Raw genomic sequence first — 20,198 nt, forward strand, 5'->3', positions numbered from 1 at the left:
TTAATTTTAAAAAATGAAGCTTCATCATTGTGATAAGTGTATGTATGTGTTATGTCAGGGATTTATATTTCTCCCTTCCATTAAATTGTCAGAGCACTCAGTCTCATCCAAGAGATCTAAAAGGAACATCTTAATTAGTTGTTACAAATTTGTGGGAATGGGGAAGTGACTCCCAGACTTAGTTTATAGAAGGGGTCTTCACAAGTTGCAGTCAACAAATGTACAACCTGTGTACCTGACAGCTGAACAGTTATTCACGTATAAGAAATGGAGATAATCTGTGAACTTGTGTACAACCTGTGCAGATCAACAGTTGTACACACTTGTACCAGGTGTAAATAGTGCTTGTACCTGTGTTCAGTGTAATGTGTGAAGAAGCCTGGAATCAAGAGGCAAAGCCGCTGCCCCCCCCCCGCTAGTCTAGCATTTTTGGTTGGGAATTGCTTTTCCATGCATGGTGCTCCCACCTTAGCCTAGGTCCTCAAAGCACAGGAGTTGGGCAGATCCACTCCTCACGTTTCCATTCTAGTAGCCCTTCGGAAGTTGGAGGGTGAACCACTTGAGTTTGAAGCCCCCTATATTCATGGAGATGATTCCTTCCCTGGACCTTTATGGGTTCTAAAATGTGAAGGAAGCCTCCACAGATTCATGATCCAGCTTGTCTAGTGAAAACCATATTGGAAGCAATATTAAATCAGTAGGTCTCTTACTCCCTCTTGTCATCTCTTCTTCCTCCAAAACGCCCTGTATAACTCAGCTACTTAATAAGTATTAAGGCTGCAATCCTAGCCCCACTTACCTGGGAGTAACCCCCTTGAATTCAATAGGATTTACTTCTGAGTAGACATGGTTCGGATTGGACTGCTATACCACCACAACATTTTGCTTCAAAGGCCAATGTAATTGTTCTTGGCACATCACTTTTTTTTTTATTCAGATGCAGTTTTGGCCAAACCCAAAGGTATTTCTGATGGGCAACATTGGATCCCGCTTTGGAAGAGACTCACTTACTCTGGATTTTTAATTTGCTTTGATTTAGCTGCATTTCTTCGGGTCTTTTCAGCTGCTGATTCCCCACCCCCTGAGTAGAACATCTTTGCTAATGTTTTGAGTGTTGCTTTGCTAATTTATAAGCTCAGGGGCCTCAAAGAGCCTTTATTTGGAAGTGCTTTAACTGTGGGAAATCGGAAGTAAGCAGGGAAAAGGAAATCTTTTATATTCAGGCAACATCCCTTGACTGTAAATGAGGCCTCTTGGATCTAGTTCTCTCAAACATCCAATGAGGTCATATACCTGTATCCTGACTATATCACTTGAGATTGGATGTGTGAATTGATATGAATGGAATTGCTCTTCCATGGGGGCAATGGGAGGAGAGAATAAATCCCCATGCACATAGAAAACTAGTACGTCAGGGAGAGGGCAGAACTAGAATCCTTCTCTCTGACACCTAGTTTTCCCCAGTTGTCCTTGCTCTGCCAGGTGGTCTGAGGAGAGTGAAATAGCCCCTCCCACAGGTAGAATCTTCTAATTAGGACCCTGCCTGTTCATTGATGGAAAGAGACACCTCGGTATTGAGACTGCCCTCCAAGATTTCCATTTTTCTGTGTGCAGGAATTTTGTGTGTGCACAAGGGGTGCATTCCACCATGCAACCCATCTGCTCTTTGTGAAAAACAGGCCTTAACAGTGTGAGCAGAAATGGCCCAGTGGTTTAGAACTCACTCTGTCCACATTACAGATGTTGTGTGGTTTAATGGCCATCTTAGCAGCTTTGTTTACCAAGGATGTTTGAATTAGGAATAGGTGGAAGTAATGAATCTTAGAATCAGAAGATCCCAGGGGTCTGGGAGCATGACTGTCCAGCTGCAATTCTAAACTCGTTTTCTAGCAAGTAGGGATAAAAGGAGGTATCGATTTATATTCTTCCCTGCATTCGTTGCATGCAGTGCTGTTTCTGTTCCGCTGCAGTTTAGCTTCCAACAAAAACTATGTTGTTCCTCTCGCTGTCCGTTATGGAGAAACACTTTAATCATGTAACTCTGCACCATTCATTTCAGATGAAAGGAAACACAATGCAGATCGGAAAAAAGAGCATCATTAATTCCGTATTGTCATCTATTGCTTGCAGTCTGCAAACAACAATTGTGTTTGCTGGGTTGATTTGTGGGATATATTGGCTCCACTTTTTTATGGGGCTGGGTTGCAGTCAGGCCTCCTGGCCACTCCCCTCAGTGTGGGGTGGAACGGCATCCCACGTCATGCTGGGGGAGACCCCTGCCATGCCACGTAGAAAGGTGGCCAATCAGGTTGCTTCGGGGGCGTGGCCGGGGCCTATTGAAGCCGCGGCACGACTCCTAACATTAACCTAAAATTCTGTGTCCTCATGTCTTTATTCTCCTGGGGTAGCTGGGGGATCTTGACACGCAAATAAGTGAACATTGGTGATTTCCACTCCAATTTCTGTTTTCATCAGAGTTCTGTAACATCCCTACTAGCGCGCAAGTTCCACCGAGCTTAGTGGGATTTATTTTGGAATAAGCATGCTTAGGATTGCATGGCATCTTTGTAACCTTGAATCATCCATATGGAAGGAAGGTGCTGCAAGTAGCCACCCCCCTAAGAATAGCAGTAAGGAAAAGACTCTCCAGACTGGAGCACTTTGGCAGCAGCAGCCAGCACACAACTCCCTTCTCTCCTTCCCCTTTTAGTGTTCAAAAAATGTGAGCTCAGAATAGCAAACTGGGCTGTGTTGAACATCTCAGTCTCGTCATTTGGTGAGCATCTCAGTTGTCCTGGGCAGTCAGTTCTGCACAATAAAAGGATTACACAATAGGTTTTTTTTGTTAAGCTGCATCTTTCATTCTCTGATATTCGGGTATACCAAGCCTATTCTGAGTATCTTTTCTAACAAAATGGTAGAGCATCAACAATGCCAACTGAGAACCTGCAAACAAATGGACTGTTTGTCTCCTGATGCACTGCTTGTCTGCTAACCCAGTTTGTTCTTTCATGGCTATTTGCCATTAAAATCCATGGGCCTAATGCAACTATTTCTATTGCTATAATTCTCGCCCACTCTTCTTGGATGCATAGACCCAATGTGGCTTCCAGATCCGTAAAACAAAACTAGTATTAATAAAACCATCATTAAAAAAATAAGTTGGCTTGCCCATGGCAATCCAGTGACATCATGTCTGGCTACGATTTTAAACCAGGTCTCCTAGGTAAAGTCCATCCCCCCCCAAAAAAAAACCACCAGAGGGAGAGCAACTCCCCTTTTCACCATGAATGCCAAAGAATTGATGCTTTTGAATTATGGTGCTGGAGGAGACTCTTGAGAGTCCCATGGATTGCAAGAAGATCAAACCTCTCAATTCTTAAGGAAATCAGCCCTGAGTGCTCACTGGAAGGACAGATCCTGAAGCTGAGGCTCCAATACTTTGGCCACCTCATGAGAAGAGAAGACTCCCTGGAAAAGACCCTGATGTTGGGAAAGATGGAGGGCACAAGGAGAAGGGGACGACAGAGGACGAGATGGACGGACAGTGTTCTTGAAGCTACCAGCATGAGTTTGAGCAAACTGCGGGAGGCAGTGGAGGACAGGAGTGCCTGGCGTGCTCTGGTCCATGGGGTCACGGAGAGTCGGACACGACTAAACGACTAAACAACAACAAAAAGGAGAAATTGTTCCCTTCCTATAAGCAGGTCTTTTGTTGGAAGTTCAGGAGGTGAGAGGGAATACTCACTGTTGATAAGATAATTTGCCACACTGTGCAAAGGGATTGAAAAAACATGATGTCTCCCCACTGTCTGAAGTTCTAAACAGTGAGGGAAATGCTTTTGCATCTTATATGTACTGGACTTGAGCCCACAATGGATCCTGAACCCAGGACCTGCAGATAAATATTGGATAGGGTCAAAAGAGCCCATATACACACAACCCTCGAAATTCTACATTCACTGGCACACAAATGCACACCTCAAACAGCTGAGCCTCGCTCTGCTCTTCCTCAGAGAGAAGCCCTCAAGAACTATGGATTTTATGCTACCTTCTGTAACAGACACATTGCTCTTGTGAACCAAACCTCATGTTCGTGTGTGTTGATAAATGAGGCTGTACCAGAGTGACTAACCTTGCAGAAACTGAATTAAGGAGGAATTCTGCAACAAATTGAAACTTTCAGAGCCCATTGGCACTTGGCAGAACACAAGCATTAACATTTCCCCATGACATTTTTTTCTTACTTTCTGAAAGCGTATGCATACCAGAATGAACCTCTGTAAAATTCAAACGCATTGCAGCAGCTCAGCGGTCTACTCGCCTTCTGCTCACTATGTTTATCTTTCAGAGCTGCCCACACTAGCAGCACTGAATTAATTGTATATTAGTTTGATTTAGTTGTTGTTTGTCATGATCAAGAGAACTGTGCCCAATCTGTTTATGGGTCAGGCCCAAATTTGAGCCGAGGAACAAGGAAAGCTCCCTGTTGCAGTGAGGATGTCAATATTCAAGAGGCTTTTTCTGAGAGCAAAGGCAAGAGATGGGATGAATTACAGAGTCTGCTCAGAGCATAGAAATGGAAGCAGAAGAACAATCCCAAGATTTGTAGCTGGTCTGCAGGCAGGAAGAGGAAGGAATGAGGAATAGTGGACTGCAGTCAGTTTGGAACAGGCAGAGGTATATAAGCAGGTGAGCTGAAGTTCTCAAAGGAGACTGTTTGGCATGAATTTGGGTGCAGGCAACATGTCTTTCCAAGCTCCTTCTCTTCCTGGCAGAAAGCACATCTCTTCTGCTCTCTACTCTGGTGTCATAACCCTGATGCCTAATAGAAGTAAGAGACAATTGCTTTGCTGTGTTCTAGGTAGGAAAGAGGTAGGAAGGAGGAAGCAACACTTTCTCTCTGAGTAGGAAGAGGAATTTTGTGTGTGTGTGTGTGTGTGTCAAACAGCCTGTAGTCATGTTACTTGAGCATCATAATTACTTCTCTGGTTCCCAAATCCAGCTGATGCCTTGCTTGCATCCAGACCTTGATGCAGTTATCTCTTACCTTTTCCGAACCATCCTCCAGGTGTGTGTCTGCATCCTGTTTCATCTCTCTCTCTCCCCCCCCACACACACACTAACTTTTCTGTTTCCTTCAAAACACTCAACAGTTCCTGGTGGAAGGAAAACATCTCCTAGCAATTAGTCCACGTTGACTTATCATTCTGGGATATTAACAAGTAATCTCCCCCTAACAGATTGATGGACCAGTAGCCGTAAGACCTCTGTCTGCGTATCCTGCGTATCTCTTCCCTCTCATTCTGTTTTCGATATCCTGCGTATCTCTTCCCTCTCATTCTGGCCTTTTCCACATTTGCCTTTTGCGCCACTCTTTCTAGGCACAAGTCTGCACTTAAAAGCTCAGTGTCTGAACGGTTTGTTTGTTTGTTTGTTTGTTTGTTTGCTTGCTTGCTTGTTTGTTTTGCCCTAGAGCTTTCCCTGCAAAAGCCTGCTCTTTGGCGCTCAATTGGTGCAAACATGAATTTGGGCTTTCTGCAGATTGCTGTTTGCTCCGATTCAGCTACAGAGAGCGGATTTTTGCAGGGAAAGCTCTGGGTTTTAAAAAAGGGTATTTTGGCACACAACTTTAAAATGTGAACCATGCCTGGAAAGAGCAAAGCAAAGGCAGGTGTGGATAAGCCCTGCCCCCCCCCCCCCGTCTCACGCACACATGCATAAATATACATTATGTGATATGTATATATATTTTCTCATTTTTTTCTAGTATTTCTCTTTAGTGGAGTAAAGCTTTTGGATAGCCCATTAAACAGCCGATTCTTGCAATATTTGGGCAACAAACGTTCTGAAGTGAGCACACGCTGATTTTGTTTTTCCCTGTAGACTTGCAATTAATCTTCTGTGTGTGATTTAAAAAAAATCTCCCCAGCAGGGCCAATTCTCCTGAACTAAAACAATATTCATGTGAAAATGGGAGCTTATGACATTTAAAATGTTAAGGCTTTTACATCAGGGCCAAACTAGACGTGATGCTGTTTATGCAATTAGCAATTGTGTGAATGGCTTTTGAATTGGGGGGGGGGGAATCTCTCATTTGCTCCAAATTCAAATAACAAGTGTGCAGGGCAGGGGAACAATCCGCATCAGGACTACCCCGGCTTCTTATCCAGATTGGGTTCCTTGTATTTTCACTACTACTAAAAGGGATAATAAACATTACAGTGGTACCTTGGTTGTCGAACAAATCGGCTCCCGAACACCGGAAACCCAGGAGTGTTCCGATTTGCAAATGTTTTTTTGGAAGCTGAATGTCTGACGCGGCTTCCATGGCTTCCGATTGAGTGCAGGAAGCTCCTGCAGCCAATTGAAAGCCACGCTGTGGTTTTTGAACCGTTTCAGGAGTCAAATAGAAGGCATGCTGGGATAGATGGATCAATAATCAGACTTTGTAGCTTCATACAACATGACAATTTGAATTCCTGCTCAGACATTGATGCTTTAGTTGAGATTCCGGCATTGCAGGGGGTTGGACTAGATTGTCCCTTCCAGCTCTACTGTTTCATGATTCTGTGATTGAGGTTGCCAGGTGACCTTGAGCCTAATCTGCTACAGAGGATTGTTGTAAGAATGCTGTGGGAACACACAGCTCAGTGTAAGCTCCCCACCCACCCACAATCTCTTCTGTAAATGTGGCAAAGTAATAATTTTGATCCCTATCCTCTGGTATGCATTGGTCCATCTCAGATACATCACAGCTTTTAAAAATACATATAGCAGGTCTGTGCATATCTTCTCAGAATACTCATTAAATTCATAGGGACTTACTCAGGTTCATGGGCATCGTGTATGGCAGCCACAATGTATGTTTATGCCGTGTTGGTGTCATTAGTTGTAATATCATTCATCATATGCATAGAACAGGGCATTACTTTAGACCCAACAAAACAGAATTAGACCTTTGGTTTTCAGTTCTTCCATTCTTAACTTTCCATATTATTGTTGTGGCTGTTCTTGCTGTTGTTGTTTAGCAACCTAAGTTCCCAACTGTGTGCTCAGTTTTAATGATTTCTACCATTCCTTGTTTTCTGAAGGCCAACAGAGTATCCCAGTGAGTATCCCAAGCCATAGCATGCAAGGGATATTTGTAATCATTAGCAGTTTGGATTTTACAGGGTATCCATCGTTTCTACTTCCATCTTCAGCAAATCTGGGTACCCCGTCTTCCCTCTTCTGTTCCCCCAGGCGTGTAAAGCTCACAGAAACGACTCCATCCCAAGCCTACCCTAAGCATGCAATATAGTCTTAACTTAGAGGGAATTTTATTGCAACTGCCTTCTAGACTGTTCCCAGGGTAGGTCATTACAGGCAATTTTTTGGGAATTGTTTAGGCACTTTCTGGTAAAGCATTCAGCAAACGTCTCACTAACGTCGCGGAAAGCTAATGTTTCATGTCTCTCCAAGGGCAACCTCTTTTAATAAAATACTATCATAATAGCTTATAAGTAAATCTTTTCCTCCATTAAAACGCGAAGTGTGGGTGTAAGTGACTGGGCTCAGACTGAAGCCTTGTAAACGCGTTCGAGGAGACATCCTCTCCACCCACCCCTCTACCCCCTACGCACACTTAAAAAGTGTGGGGGCGGTGAGTTGTTTTCTTATTAGCTCCGTCTGCCCTTCGGATTTTTCCAGAACTCACACTCTCCGCATCTTGACTGAACCTGTGTCAGGCAAAACAGCTGCTGAGTGCTGCCAGTAGCTTTATAATGGCTCACATTGTTGATGGAGGTAGCAATGAGACGGTGGCCACGCCGACCTCATCTACACAAGCAGCCGAACGAGGCAGGGGTGAAGTGGCAGCCAATTCATTCAGGAAAAAAACTTTACAGAAGTCAGTGATTCATCTGGTGGAGCATCGAATAAACTTTTTGCTGCGGCGGTGCTTTGGAATAGGGTGGAAGAGAGAGGCATTTGAACCACAGTCTGTTCTCCCTTCACTACATTATACCCCATGGTACAGCACATCCTTTGCAGGGCTTGATCCCGGGCATCTTCAGCTGCGTTGGAAGAGCCCCATCTGAAATCCTGGAGATCAGCATCTTCTCAGTATAGACATTTATATCATGGTGCATGGCATGGAGAATGTGGATGAAGAAAAGTTTTTTTCTTCCTCTCTTGTAAGACCAGAACTTATAGATATCCAGTGAAGTTAGTTGTTGGAAGATTCAGGGCAGATTTTTTAATAGTATTTATTCATGCGGTGCATAGTTGAACTATGGAACTCGATCCCACAGGAAGCAGTGATGTCCACTAACTTAAGGTAAAGGTAAAGGGACCCCTGACCATTAGGTCCAGTCATGGCCAACTCTGGTGTTGCAGCGCTCATCTCGCTTTATTGGCCGAGGGAGCCAGTGTACAGCTTCCGGGTCATGTGGCCAGCATGACTTAGCCGCTTCTGGCGAACCAGAGCAGCGCACGGAAACGCCGTTTACCTTCCCACCGGAGCGGTACCTATTTATCTACTTGCACTTTGATGTGCTTTCGAACTGCTAGGTTGGCAGGAGCAGGGACTGAGCAACGGGAGCTCACCCCGTCGTGGGGAATTCAAACCGCCGACCTGATCGTCAAGTCCTAGCCTCTGTGGTTTAACCCACAGCGCCACCCGCATCCCGGTCCACTAACTTAAAGGTAAAGGTAAAGGTACCCCCGCCCGTACGGGCCAGTCTTGACAGACTCTAGGGTTGTGCGCTCATCTCACTCTAGAGGCCGGGAGCCGGAGCCGTCCGCAGACACTTCTGGGTCACATGGCCAGTGTGACATCGCTGCTCTGGCAAGCCTGTACCAGCGCAGCACACGGAACGCCGTGTGCTGCGCTGGTATAAAGCGGTACCTATTTATCTACTTGCACTTTTTTTAAGGGTGCTTTCGAACTGCTAGGTGGGCAGGAGCTGGGACCGAACGATGGGAGCTCACCCCACCGCGGGGATTCGAACCGCCGACCATACGATCGGCAAGTCCTAGGCACTGTGGTTTTACCCACAGCGCCACCCGCGTCCCTAACTTAGATGGCATTAAAATCCATGGAGGAAAAGGCTGTTGATGGCCACTAGCCATGATACCTGCGCCTTCACAGTTGGAGGCAGTAACACTTCCGAATAGCAGTTTATGGAAGCCACTGGACGGCAGAGTCTTCTTGTGCTCAGATCCTGTGCTTGTCAGTTTCTTGCAGGCATCTGGTTAGCCACTGTGAGAGCAGGATGCTGGACGAGATGGACCACTGGCCTGATCCAGCAAGCTCTTCTTATGTCTCTGACCTTGTTGGTCAGACTTGCTACAAGGCAAGCTAACACCTTCATTGTGCTGCTTTGCAGCCAGGCAATTAAGCTCAAGCACCAGACAACATAAGTCTCATATAAGTTTCCTTTCTCAGATAGGAAACAAGTAGGGAATGAAGGGATGATTTCTTTACAGTGATATCCTACACCTGTCTATTCCCTATTGAACTGAATGGGACTTAACCTTGGAACGGTCACGTACATCTATTTTATGTGTTTTATTGTGGCCTGCCAAGACTTCCCCACAGAAATACTGGAATGGTTAGTCTATAGCGATGGGGGAGAATCTTGATTCAGTTCTCATTTAAAGGCAAACCAGCCTATTTTGCACTTTCTGAAACCATGCAGGAACTGAAACGCAACCATCCTTTGAAACTCACACTCCTCCAAACTTGGCAAGGACACTGTGTCTTTTCTACTGCCTGGTGATGCATCCTGGAACTTTGCTTTATGAACCATGTATCCTGTACCTGGAGCTCATGATGAGACTGTGTTTCTTAAATAAAGTACTGGGGTTTCCTCAAGCCAAGAGTTCCAAGGACTGAGTCCAGATGATAAGCCAAGATCAAACTTGGTCTGAAGATTATTGTTTTCTGGGAGTGAAACAAACCACAATCCCTAGTTTGGATGGAACTGTAAGCCGGATATTGCTGTTTGCTTCCTCCTAATAGGAGCTGGGAGGAGTGAAGCAGGTGCAATTTGCTTGTGTGCAAGTAAGCGTAAGCTATCATCATTATATGTTTGAAAACAGCCAATGTGGCAGGTATCTGTGTATAATTTGCTTCTTCTCCAACACGAAACCCCGCTTTTCCTCTTTTTATATTGCAGGTTCTCATCAAAGTATTGGACAACAACGATAACGGTCCAGAATTTTCCCACCCGAGTTACGACGTCACGATTTCTGAGGACATCCTCCCTGACACTGAGATCCTGCAAGTCGAAGCCATAGACAGAGATGAGAAGCACAAGCTTAGCTACATCATTCATAGCAGTATTGACTCAATCAGTGTGAGGAAGTTCAGGATGGATCCCAACACAGGAGTTCTGTACACCGCCGAGCGCTTAGACCACGAAGCCCAAGATAAGCACATCCTAAACGTGATGGTAAGAACTGAATATTAAATATGTGCTCAGGCACAATCAGTGCCTATTAATAGGTGTGTGCTATAGTCTACTGATAAGCACAGGGGCTTTAAAAATTGGCAAGGAAGCAGTAATTAATTTTCCTCCCTCCACTGGCGTGCATTTATTTATTCGTTCCGTTCTTTCAGTGCTGAAGCTTTGTGAGGCTTACTATGAAAGCGTTTTTATCTCACAAAACGGTTTTGCCATCTTAAGGGAGAACACGGAAGAAACATTATAATCTCCCAATGCCTGGGCCTTTTATCAGAGATGACTCTCTTAAAGTGTTTCTCAGGAGAAGTTTTTAAAGTTCTTTCAGAATCTATTAAACAAGGTGATTATCGCTCTCCTTGCCCGTGCCCTGTTATTGTAAGCAAAGTGCTCTGATTCATCTTGCATTTCTGTAGGATTTTCCCAAGGCAGAAGACACTGGTTTATGTGCCTAAATTGTGTGTGTGTGGGGGGTGGTGTTCTGCTGTGAAGTGGATGCTGAATACAGTGGTACCTCAGGTTAGAGACGCTTCAGGTTACAGACTCCACTAACCCAGAAATAGTACCTCAGGTTAAGAACTTTGCTTTAGGATGAGAACAGAAATTGTGTGGCAAACAGATAATAATGATCAGAAATTATTATTGTTGTTTGTTGGCAGTGGGTTAGAACTAACCTTTACTTTCATCTCACACCTTCTGAGAAATTTTACTAGTTTTTTCCAGGGATGACTGGATCTCACTCAGTTCTCCTTGTCATAGTATTTAGCGCGGAGATAGTCAACTTCATAGCCTGCAAATGTCCAGCTGCCTCTCTAGTCACGATCTATTGCACAATCACATCAGGATCTCTTTCCTGCCCTGTGATTTGCCTGCATGCTGGAGCATATCAGGGAGCTGTTTAGCTTGGTTGGGAGTGAGAACGTGTCCTTAAAACCAGAGCGGTTGATGCATGTGCCGTATCTGTACAAAATCTGGAACTAAAAAGCAGAAAAAAAGGATGGATGGCTAGCACACTGGTTCTGCTCCAGAAGCAAAACCTAATAAACGGTGATAGCGAAGTATTTTCAACCAACCAGCTACTATTCAGGTATATAGCTTTACCCTCAAGGCCAGGATCTGTTACTACATATTTTTTTTAAAATTTTATCCATGATTTTCAGGTTTATACATTTCAGTAATTTTACCGTCATTTTAACATTTCAAAACTTGACTTCCTTCCCCCTCTTTCTACGGTTCCTTAAATTGGTTTTTCATATCTTCTGCATATCCAAATTAACTTACTTCGTTCATCTGCTTAAAATATATACTCTTATGAAACTGCAGGTTATTACAATAATCCTGTCAATGTTCTTATCTGTTTGCAATTTATCTGTAAATATTCAATAAACCATTTCCATTCTTTTATTAAAAAAAAGTTTAAATAAATAAACAAATAAATAATTGTCCAGTAGCACCTTAGAGACCAGCTAAGTTTGTTCTGGGTATAAGCTTTCATGTGCATGCACACTTCTTCAGATATAAAAAGTTTGTTATCTTGATTTCTTATTCTTCCGGTAAGTTTCACCATTTTTGCATATTCCATAAGTTTTTGCATCCATTCTTCCTTTGCTGGGACTTCTACCTTTTCCATTTGGGGGCAAGTAACATTCTTGCCGCTGTAGTAGCATGCATGAATAAGTTTATGTACATTTTAGGTAGTTCTGTCCCTATAATTCCCCAAAGAAACTTGTTACTACACATTGCAGTACCAAACTCCCTAGTTTAACGAGGCAATGTGTAAAGAAGTATTGAATTCATGACTTCTTCCCCAGATGTAACGTTGACCGGGTTTTGTGGCCCTACCAGTTTGTCTCTGTGCTCCAGTGATTGTTGCTCCTTCTCCCCAGGTTCGTGACCAAGAGTTCCCCTATCGGCGGAATTTGGCAAGGGTAATTGTCAACGTGGAAGACTCCAACGATCACAGTCCGTACTTCTCCAGCCCTTTGTACGAAGCCTCTGTGTTTGAATCAGCTGCCATTGGGTCTGCTGTTCTGCAGGTCACCGCCTTGGACAAAGACAAAGGCGAAAACGCAGAGCTGATCTACACAATTGAAGCAGGTTAGCAAGTGAGGTTTTTTGCACTGTGAGGTTGCACATAATAAAACCATACGATGTAATGCAATTGTTGGATAGAATTAAAGATTACAGCAAGGAAGGTAAGTATGCCAAGGTTCCTTAGAAATCAATGAGGCCTTATGTTTAACTCGTTTGCCTTCTTATGTCTTGCATTCAAGAGATGGTGCCTTGCAGGGCCTTTTTATGCATCTCAGAATTGCACCATTGTTGTTCTTGCTGCTGCTGCTGTACTTGCATTGCTAAACACACTTACTAAGGAATAAGCCCCATTGAGCCCAATAATTTTCTATTATTTGCTGACCTAAAGCATCCCCATCACCAATACCCAACCAGAAAGGTTCCCAGAATAGCTTCCAGAGGTCAGTAAAAACAAAATGTTTACAGGATTATAATCTAGAGAGCTTGACATAGAATCATAAAAACTTAGAGTTGGAAGAGACCCCAAGTGTCATCCAGTCCAACCTCATTGCAATGCAGGAATCTCAGCTAAAGCATCCATGACAGATGGCCATCCAACCTCTGCTTTAAAACCTCCAAGGAAGGAGAGACCACCACTTCTTGTGGGAGTCTGTTCCACTGCTGAACAGCTCTTACTGTCAGAAAGTTTTTCCGAATGTTTAGTCAGAATCTCCTTTCTTTCAACTTGAAGCCATGGATTCGAATCCTGCGCTCCAGAGCAGGAGAAAACAAGCATGCTCCCTTCTCCATATGACAGCCCTTAAGTTATTTGAAGATGGTGATCATATATCCTCTCAGTCTCCTCTATTCCAGGCTGTAAACCTACCCAGCTCCTTCAAGTGGTCCTCATAAAGCTTAGTTTCCAGACCCTTGATCATCTTGTTCGCCCTCCTCTGCACACATTCCAGCTTGTCAACATCCTTCTTGAATTGCGGTACCCAGAATTGGACACAGTATTCCAAGCGTGGTCTCACTTGGACTTACATGAGGCAGAATAGAGTAGTACTATTACTTCCCTTGATCTGGACACTAGACTTCTGTTGATGCAGCCTAGAATAGCATTAGCAGTTTTTTTGCTGTTGCATCACACTGTTGACTCATGCTAAGCTTGTGGTCCACCAAGACCTCTAGATCCTTTTCACATGTACTGCTAGTAAGCCAGGTGTCCCCCCCATCCAATATTTGTCCATCTGCTTCTTTCTGCCTAAGTGCAGAACCTTACATTTGTTACTACTGAAATTCATTTTGTTAGCTTGCACCCAGTTCTTCAATCTGTTAAGGTCATTTTGAATTCCGATACTTTCTTCTACGGTATTAGCTACCCCTCCCAGTTTGGTGTCATCTGCAAATTTGATGAGCATCCCCTCAATTCCCTCATCCAAGTCATTTATAAATACGATAAACAACAACGGGCCCAGGACAGAACCCTGCAGCACCCCACTTGCCACTTTTTCCCCAGGGTAATGAGGAATTGATGAGGAATGGATGCTTTTGAATTATGGTGCTGGAGGAGACTCTTGAGAGTCCCATGGAGTACAAGAAGATCAAACCTCTCCATTCTGAAGGAAATCAGCCCTGAGTGCTCACTGGAAGGACAGATCCTGAAGCTGAGGCTCCAATACTTTGGCCACCACATGAGAAGAGAAGACTCCCTGGAAAAGACCCTGATGTTAGGAAAGATGGAGGGCACAAGGAGAAGGGAACGACAGAGGACGAGATGGTTGGGTAGTGTTCTCGAAGCTACCAGCATGAGTCTGACCAAACTGCGGGAGGCAGTGGAAAACAGGAGTGCCTGGCGGGCTCTGGTCCATGGGGTCATGAAGAGTCAGACACGACTAAACGACTAAACAACAACAACAACGAGGAACCATTAATGAGTACTCTTTGGGTTCGGTCAGTCAACATAAAAGGAAAGAAGGTGTGTGGGTGGAAGAGGGAAAGCAAGCAAACTCAGGCACCAATTCTTAATCTTAAAAAATTCTTTGGTTGACCAGCTGGCATGGAAACAACTCAAAAAGAGAAGGAACTGAAGGGAACTGAACTTTCAGCAAAGCTGAATGAGTAGCCCTTCTCCCTCCTCTGCCTCTCCTTCTCTCTCCCCCTCGGTTTCAGCATGATAGATAAATGCTTTCATTTGGTTGTAGAAGATGGCTGCAGAATCACTCCAAGTTTGATGCATTTCAACCTTGGCAGTCCAGTTCACTTTATCCTGCAGCAATTTTCCTGTCTAGTTGAGGCCATTGCTTCCATTACTTTCCTGTGGTCATTGTTCTTTTGCCTCATGCCCCACCGTTTATTTCAAAGAGCCCAACTGGCAGCCTCTCACTCTTTTCCAGTAATGGAAACTTGCTTCTGTCAACCATTGCCAGCTACTTCTGGACTTACATTCCTCTGCCTGCATTTTAGAACAGTGGCCAAGGACTCGGATCTTTCAGCTTGCATAGATATACATCTGGCAACCTGAGTACAATAAACAAACATTGGGTCAGTCTTTTGAGCCTGCCCTCCCTGCCCTCAGGCCTACGCACTTAACCTTAACCATGTGCACAGAGTTCTGTGGAACATTTATCCAGTGGCTTGCTACATACAGGCCTGTGCTCACAAATCCACAGTCTGGGATGGATCATGCATTAGCAGATTTACATTCTTATGCATGCACAATTACAGCAAACATGCAAGGGCAGGATATGGACTGAGCATGTTCCACTTGTCCTACTGCACATTTATCTAATTTGCCAATGTTTGGATAACTCTAGCATGATAACAGAAGGGATAGATTCTTGCAACCAGGACCACGTTAGACTAGGTCATGGGTAGGCAAACTAAGGTCCGGAGGTCAGATCTGGCTCAATTGCCTTCTCAATCTGGCCCAGGGACAGTCCGGGAATCAGCGTGTTTTTACATGAGTAGAATGTGTGTTTTTATTTAAAATGCATCTCTAGGTTATTTGTGGGGCATAGGAATTCGTTCATCCCCCCCCCCAAAAAAAAATATAGTCCAGCCTCCCCACAAGGTCTGAGGGACAGTGGACCCGGCCCCCTGCTGAAAAAGTTTGCTGGCCCCTGGACTAGGTCTCTTCCTGCATTGTATTTGCTTTCAGTTCTGCCAATCACAATTCCAATTCACCTATGTGTGCCCTCCCCCTGGAACTGCAGGCTTGATCACCCTTACCAATCAACACTGATTGATTGTATTTTATTTATGATTTTCAATGTTATGCAGTACTGAATTTGTGTATCCCGATCTATACACCTCCCCACTCAGTCTATAGCAGTGGTTCTCAACCTGTGGGTCCCCAGATGTTGTTGAACTACAGCTCCCATCATCCCTGACCACTGGTCATGCTGGCTAGGAATGATGGGAGTTGTAGTCCAACAATATCTGGGGACTCACAGGTTGAGACACACTGCTCTATAGCATCATGAATCATTAAGATGGCATCATGAGGTTGTTGTCGTTTAGCTTCTTTTAAAGGTTGACACGTTTAGCTTCTTTTAAAGGGAATTAGCAGAGGTAACTCAGCAAATTGACAGAAGACCCAGATCTTAAACCCTAGTTGCTACTAAACAGCTGCAAAGCATCAGGGGAGATGGCAAGCGGAAGAGGAGTGCATGACCCAGTCAGCACTTTTCCTCTACATCAGCTCCCTCCCTCAAGCCACTATTCCTTGGTGTTGTGGTAAAAATCCATTTGGACCGCATTTGGGTAGAAAGGTGGGGAGGCGGGGTTGTGAGGCAGGGAGGGAGTGGCAGGTTTAAGGCTCAGCCATCCCTCCCCTTGTCCAACGCTTCTTCTCTGCAAACAGTCTTGCTCCTGTTGCTTTGAGACTTAGATCTGCTTCCAAGTGTCTAATTTGGCCCTATGGTGAATGGATAGAGTGATACAATGGTGTTAAGATCAGCTGTGAAAAGTGTGTAATAAAATGGCTCCCATAATCATGGAGGAGGGAGGGATGAGGCAGTGGCCAGGAAGTGTGGACAGTGTGAGGCTTCTACCCAGACCACTTATTCCAAAGCTTGAAACCCTTTGATGAGACTATCTCCCCACGACTGCCTCTGATTTCGATTTCATCCTCCTATGTTGCCAGCAAGTCAAGGTTTCAAACCTCTGTTTCAGCTGCAAATTCCCACCATTTCGTTATCCCCAGATGTTCCTCGATGCAGCGTTATAGGACTTTCTGGGGCTGTTGTTCCTCTGACCCATGAAAGGATGTGCAGGGAGGATGCTAATTTTAACTGATGGGTTCAGCTTATATGCATGGTTCCTTACTTCTCAGGGAATTCAGCTCATGTGCACTCAGTAAGAGAAACCAATGCGTGCACACTTTAACAAAATCTGAATCCAGATAAGAGGTGATGAGCACAGAAATGTATAGATGTGTTCATATATTTCCATCCTAGAAACTATACAGATGGTAGAGCCACATACATGCCCATTGGTTGGTTGAATCATGTATTACCTCTGTCACCTATTAACTCATCCTTTTTGTCAATCTGTGGAGCAGGAGTTCCAAAATTGTGGTCCATGGACAACCAGTGGTCTACATGCTTCATTCAGGTGGTCTGCAGCCTGTCTGGATTTGTGGTCATGTGTAATACAAATGAAATACAATTCATAAGAAATGAAGGAAGCTGTACAATACAATTAAAAACCATACAGCATCTGGCCCAAAGCTACAACAAGACAAACAACCATTAAACACTCCTGCAAGATCCTCAGCTACTTTAAGGTGGCTCAAAGGGAAGAAAGGTTGGGAACCACTGCTGTAGATGGAACGTAACACAGAGGGCAAAAATATTGCAAGCGGCAGGAGTGTCTCGCTGAAAATAGGAGCCCTGTGTTGAAATGTCCCTTTGCAACATGGAGTTGAACTTAGCCTGTGTCTTGTCTCATGGTGTCCAAAAACTACACATGATGGAAATCATGCCAGGGAGGGTGGGGATATTCAGCAAGCTCCACCACTCCTCTTCCCTGTGCTGCCTTTGCCCTATCAATCTATTCCTATTTTATTTCCACAATTCATTTTGCACTTTAACAGCATAGTCTCTAAGCTGTGTACAGTAAGGTTAAAAAGATACAGTAAAGGTGAACTCAATGAAAACTAAACCAAGGGCCTTGGCTCATCGGTAAACCACCTGCTTTGCAGGCAGAAGGTTCCATGTTCAATCCCCAGCATCTCAGGTTAGGACTGGGTTAGATCCTTGTCTGAAACCCTAGACTGCTGCTGCCAATCATTGTAGACAATACTGAAGTAAATGGGCCAGTGGTCTGTCTCAGTAGAATGCAGCTCTCTGTGTTCCAGGGCATAGGATAAGCTTGACAACACATTAGGCAGGTGAGGACAAATTGAATGCAGGGAGTTTCTGTTGATTCCACCACCAGCTCCATGTTCCTTGGAACAGGTCATTTCGGTCCTCATTGTATGCTTTTGACAAAAGAGTCTCTTGATCTCCTGATTATTGTATGTGGCAAACCCTGACCTTCCAAGGAGCCCTTTTACGTCTTCACTGAACAATGATTCTTCTTGATTTTTCCCTTTCCACTAAGATCAATAAACAAACCTTGCTGTCATTAGCTTCCTTTTATCTATTTGATGAGCTATTATTTTGTGTGTATTTCTTGAAATATACATATATGCTGTTCTCATGCTTCGCCTTCAGTCCTATTGAAGCATTCAACCAGTAATATTAAATTGCTCAAAATCCTCATTATTTCAGGCCGTGAACTGTTGCTCATGCATTGAACAATTTGGCTTCTTCCTCTTTTATCTCTATTTTGTGCCAGATCTTAAACCCTCCTTCTTTGAAGTCCAGGAGCTTTCAGTAAAATGCATTTTCTAGTAAACATGTATGAAATCACAGCCTTGTTAGTGTAATCCTACGCATATTGATTTAGAAGTAAGCCCCACTGCATTTGATAGGACTAACTCTGGGGCGAGCGAGTTTAGGATAAGGCTGCAATCCTATACACACTCACCTGGAAGTAAATCCTGTTGAATTTAGTGGGGCTTACTTCTGGGTAGGATTACTGTGCAAATCGCATAATGCAAGCAAGCAAAGTCCATAGATCAGCTGCAGTCGGTCACATAGATCCTAGCAGGTGGTACTGTATCAATACCACAGCCCAGTTAATGATTTGCAGGTGGCTTCTGTCTATCTAGTGCCCTCCAGATATTTTGGACTGCAGTTCTCATCAGCCCCAGCCAGTACAGCTGTGCTGGCTTTGACTGATGGGAATTGTAGTCCAAAATGTCTAGAGGGCACCAAGGTTGGCAATGGTTTGTTTACCCTTTTACAGCATCTCTGCACTATAGACTTAAACTACTGTGATCTCTTCAAAAAGTGGTGGGAAGTGTAATCACACATTTATTTACTTATTTATGTAAAAGCATTTCATATATACATTTTAAAACCTCTATGCGGTGCACACTATGTACTATATAAAAGTGACATCTATGAAAACAAAAATATAACCTCAAACCACATATAATCAAATGAAAATGAAGATTTGGGGGATTCATACACATAAATCAGGGTCCACTTTTGTGAGTCAGGCAAACCCTGAGCAAAAAGATAAGTGTTTCCAAGACACCTGAAGCAACTGATGGTTGCTGCTTCACATATGGATGAGGGAAGGGCATCATTCCACATTTTGTCGGTGATACAGGGGTTCCGGAGAGAATGATCAGCACAGCCTTGAAATGTCAGTTTCCTGCAACTCCTTGGGGAATGCAATAGAGTTTTATTTGATCTTTTTTCCCCCCCATTTTTTTTTTTATTCCTTTTATAACACAGATAAAAAACACAGACAGGAAAGACAAACAATACGAACAAATTCTTGTTATATCCTTATTTTTCTAAACATTGTTAAGTTGGCTTCCCCAAGTCCCACCTGTCTGATTTTCATTTGACTTCATCTTTAGCAGTTTACAAATATCATAATTGCTAACCATCTTTTTTTTAATCATACTTAAAATAACTTCATATTTTATCACTTAATAATAATAATAATAATAATAATAATAATAATAATAATAATTTATTATTTATACCCCGCCCATCTGGCTGGGTTTCCCCAGCCACTCTGGGCGGCTTCCATAAAAACCAAAAATACAGTAAAATATCACACATTAAAAACTTCCCTGAACAGGGCTGCCTTAAGATGTCTTCTGAATGTCAGGTAGTTGTTTATCGCTTTGACATCTGCTGGAAGGGCGTTCCACAGGGCGGGCGCCACTACAGAGAAGGCCCTCTGCCTGGTTCCCTGTAGCTTTTCTTCTCGCAATGAGGGAACCGCCAGAAGGCCCTCGGCGCTGGACCTCAGTGTCCGGGCAGAACGATGGGGGTGGAGACGCTCCTTCAGGTATACTGGACCGAGGCTGTTTAGGGCTTTAAAGGTCAGTACCAACACTTTGAATTGTGCTCGGAAACGTACTGGGAGCCAATGTAGGTCTTTCAAGACCGGTGTTATATGGTCTCGGCAGCCACCCCCAGTCACCAGTCTAGCTGCCGCATTCTGGATTAGTTGTAGTTTCCGAGTCACCTTCAAAGGTAGCCCCACGTAGAGTGCATTGCTGTAGTCCAAGCAGGAGATAACCAGAGCATGCACCACTCTGGCGAGACAGTCCGCAGGCAGATAGGGTCTCAGCCTACGTACCAGATGGAGCTGGTAAACAGC

The 20,198-nt window shown here is 44.0% G+C and overlaps 1 protein-coding gene across 10 annotated transcripts in view; it reads left to right on the forward strand.

Moving 5' to 3' along the window:
• Positions 1-20,198, forward strand: part of FAT3 (FAT atypical cadherin 3) — a 460,237-nt gene that overhangs the window by 351,447 nt on the left and 88,592 nt on the right. For all 10 annotated transcript variants that reach the window (XM_082218934.1, XM_082218933.1, XM_082218936.1 and 7 more), the window contains 2 exons: positions 10,164-10,439; positions 12,335-12,545. In XM_082218934.1, the coding sequence (XP_082075060.1) occupies positions 10,164-10,439; positions 12,335-12,545 (487 nt within the window). The remainder of the gene's footprint in view (positions 1-10,163; positions 10,440-12,334; positions 12,546-20,198) is intronic.

This window comes from Podarcis vaucheri, assembly GCF_965113315.1.
Source record: "Podarcis vaucheri genome assembly, chromosome: 4".
NCBI classification, from domain to species: Eukaryota; Metazoa; Chordata; class Lepidosauria; order Squamata; family Lacertidae; genus Podarcis; species Podarcis vaucheri.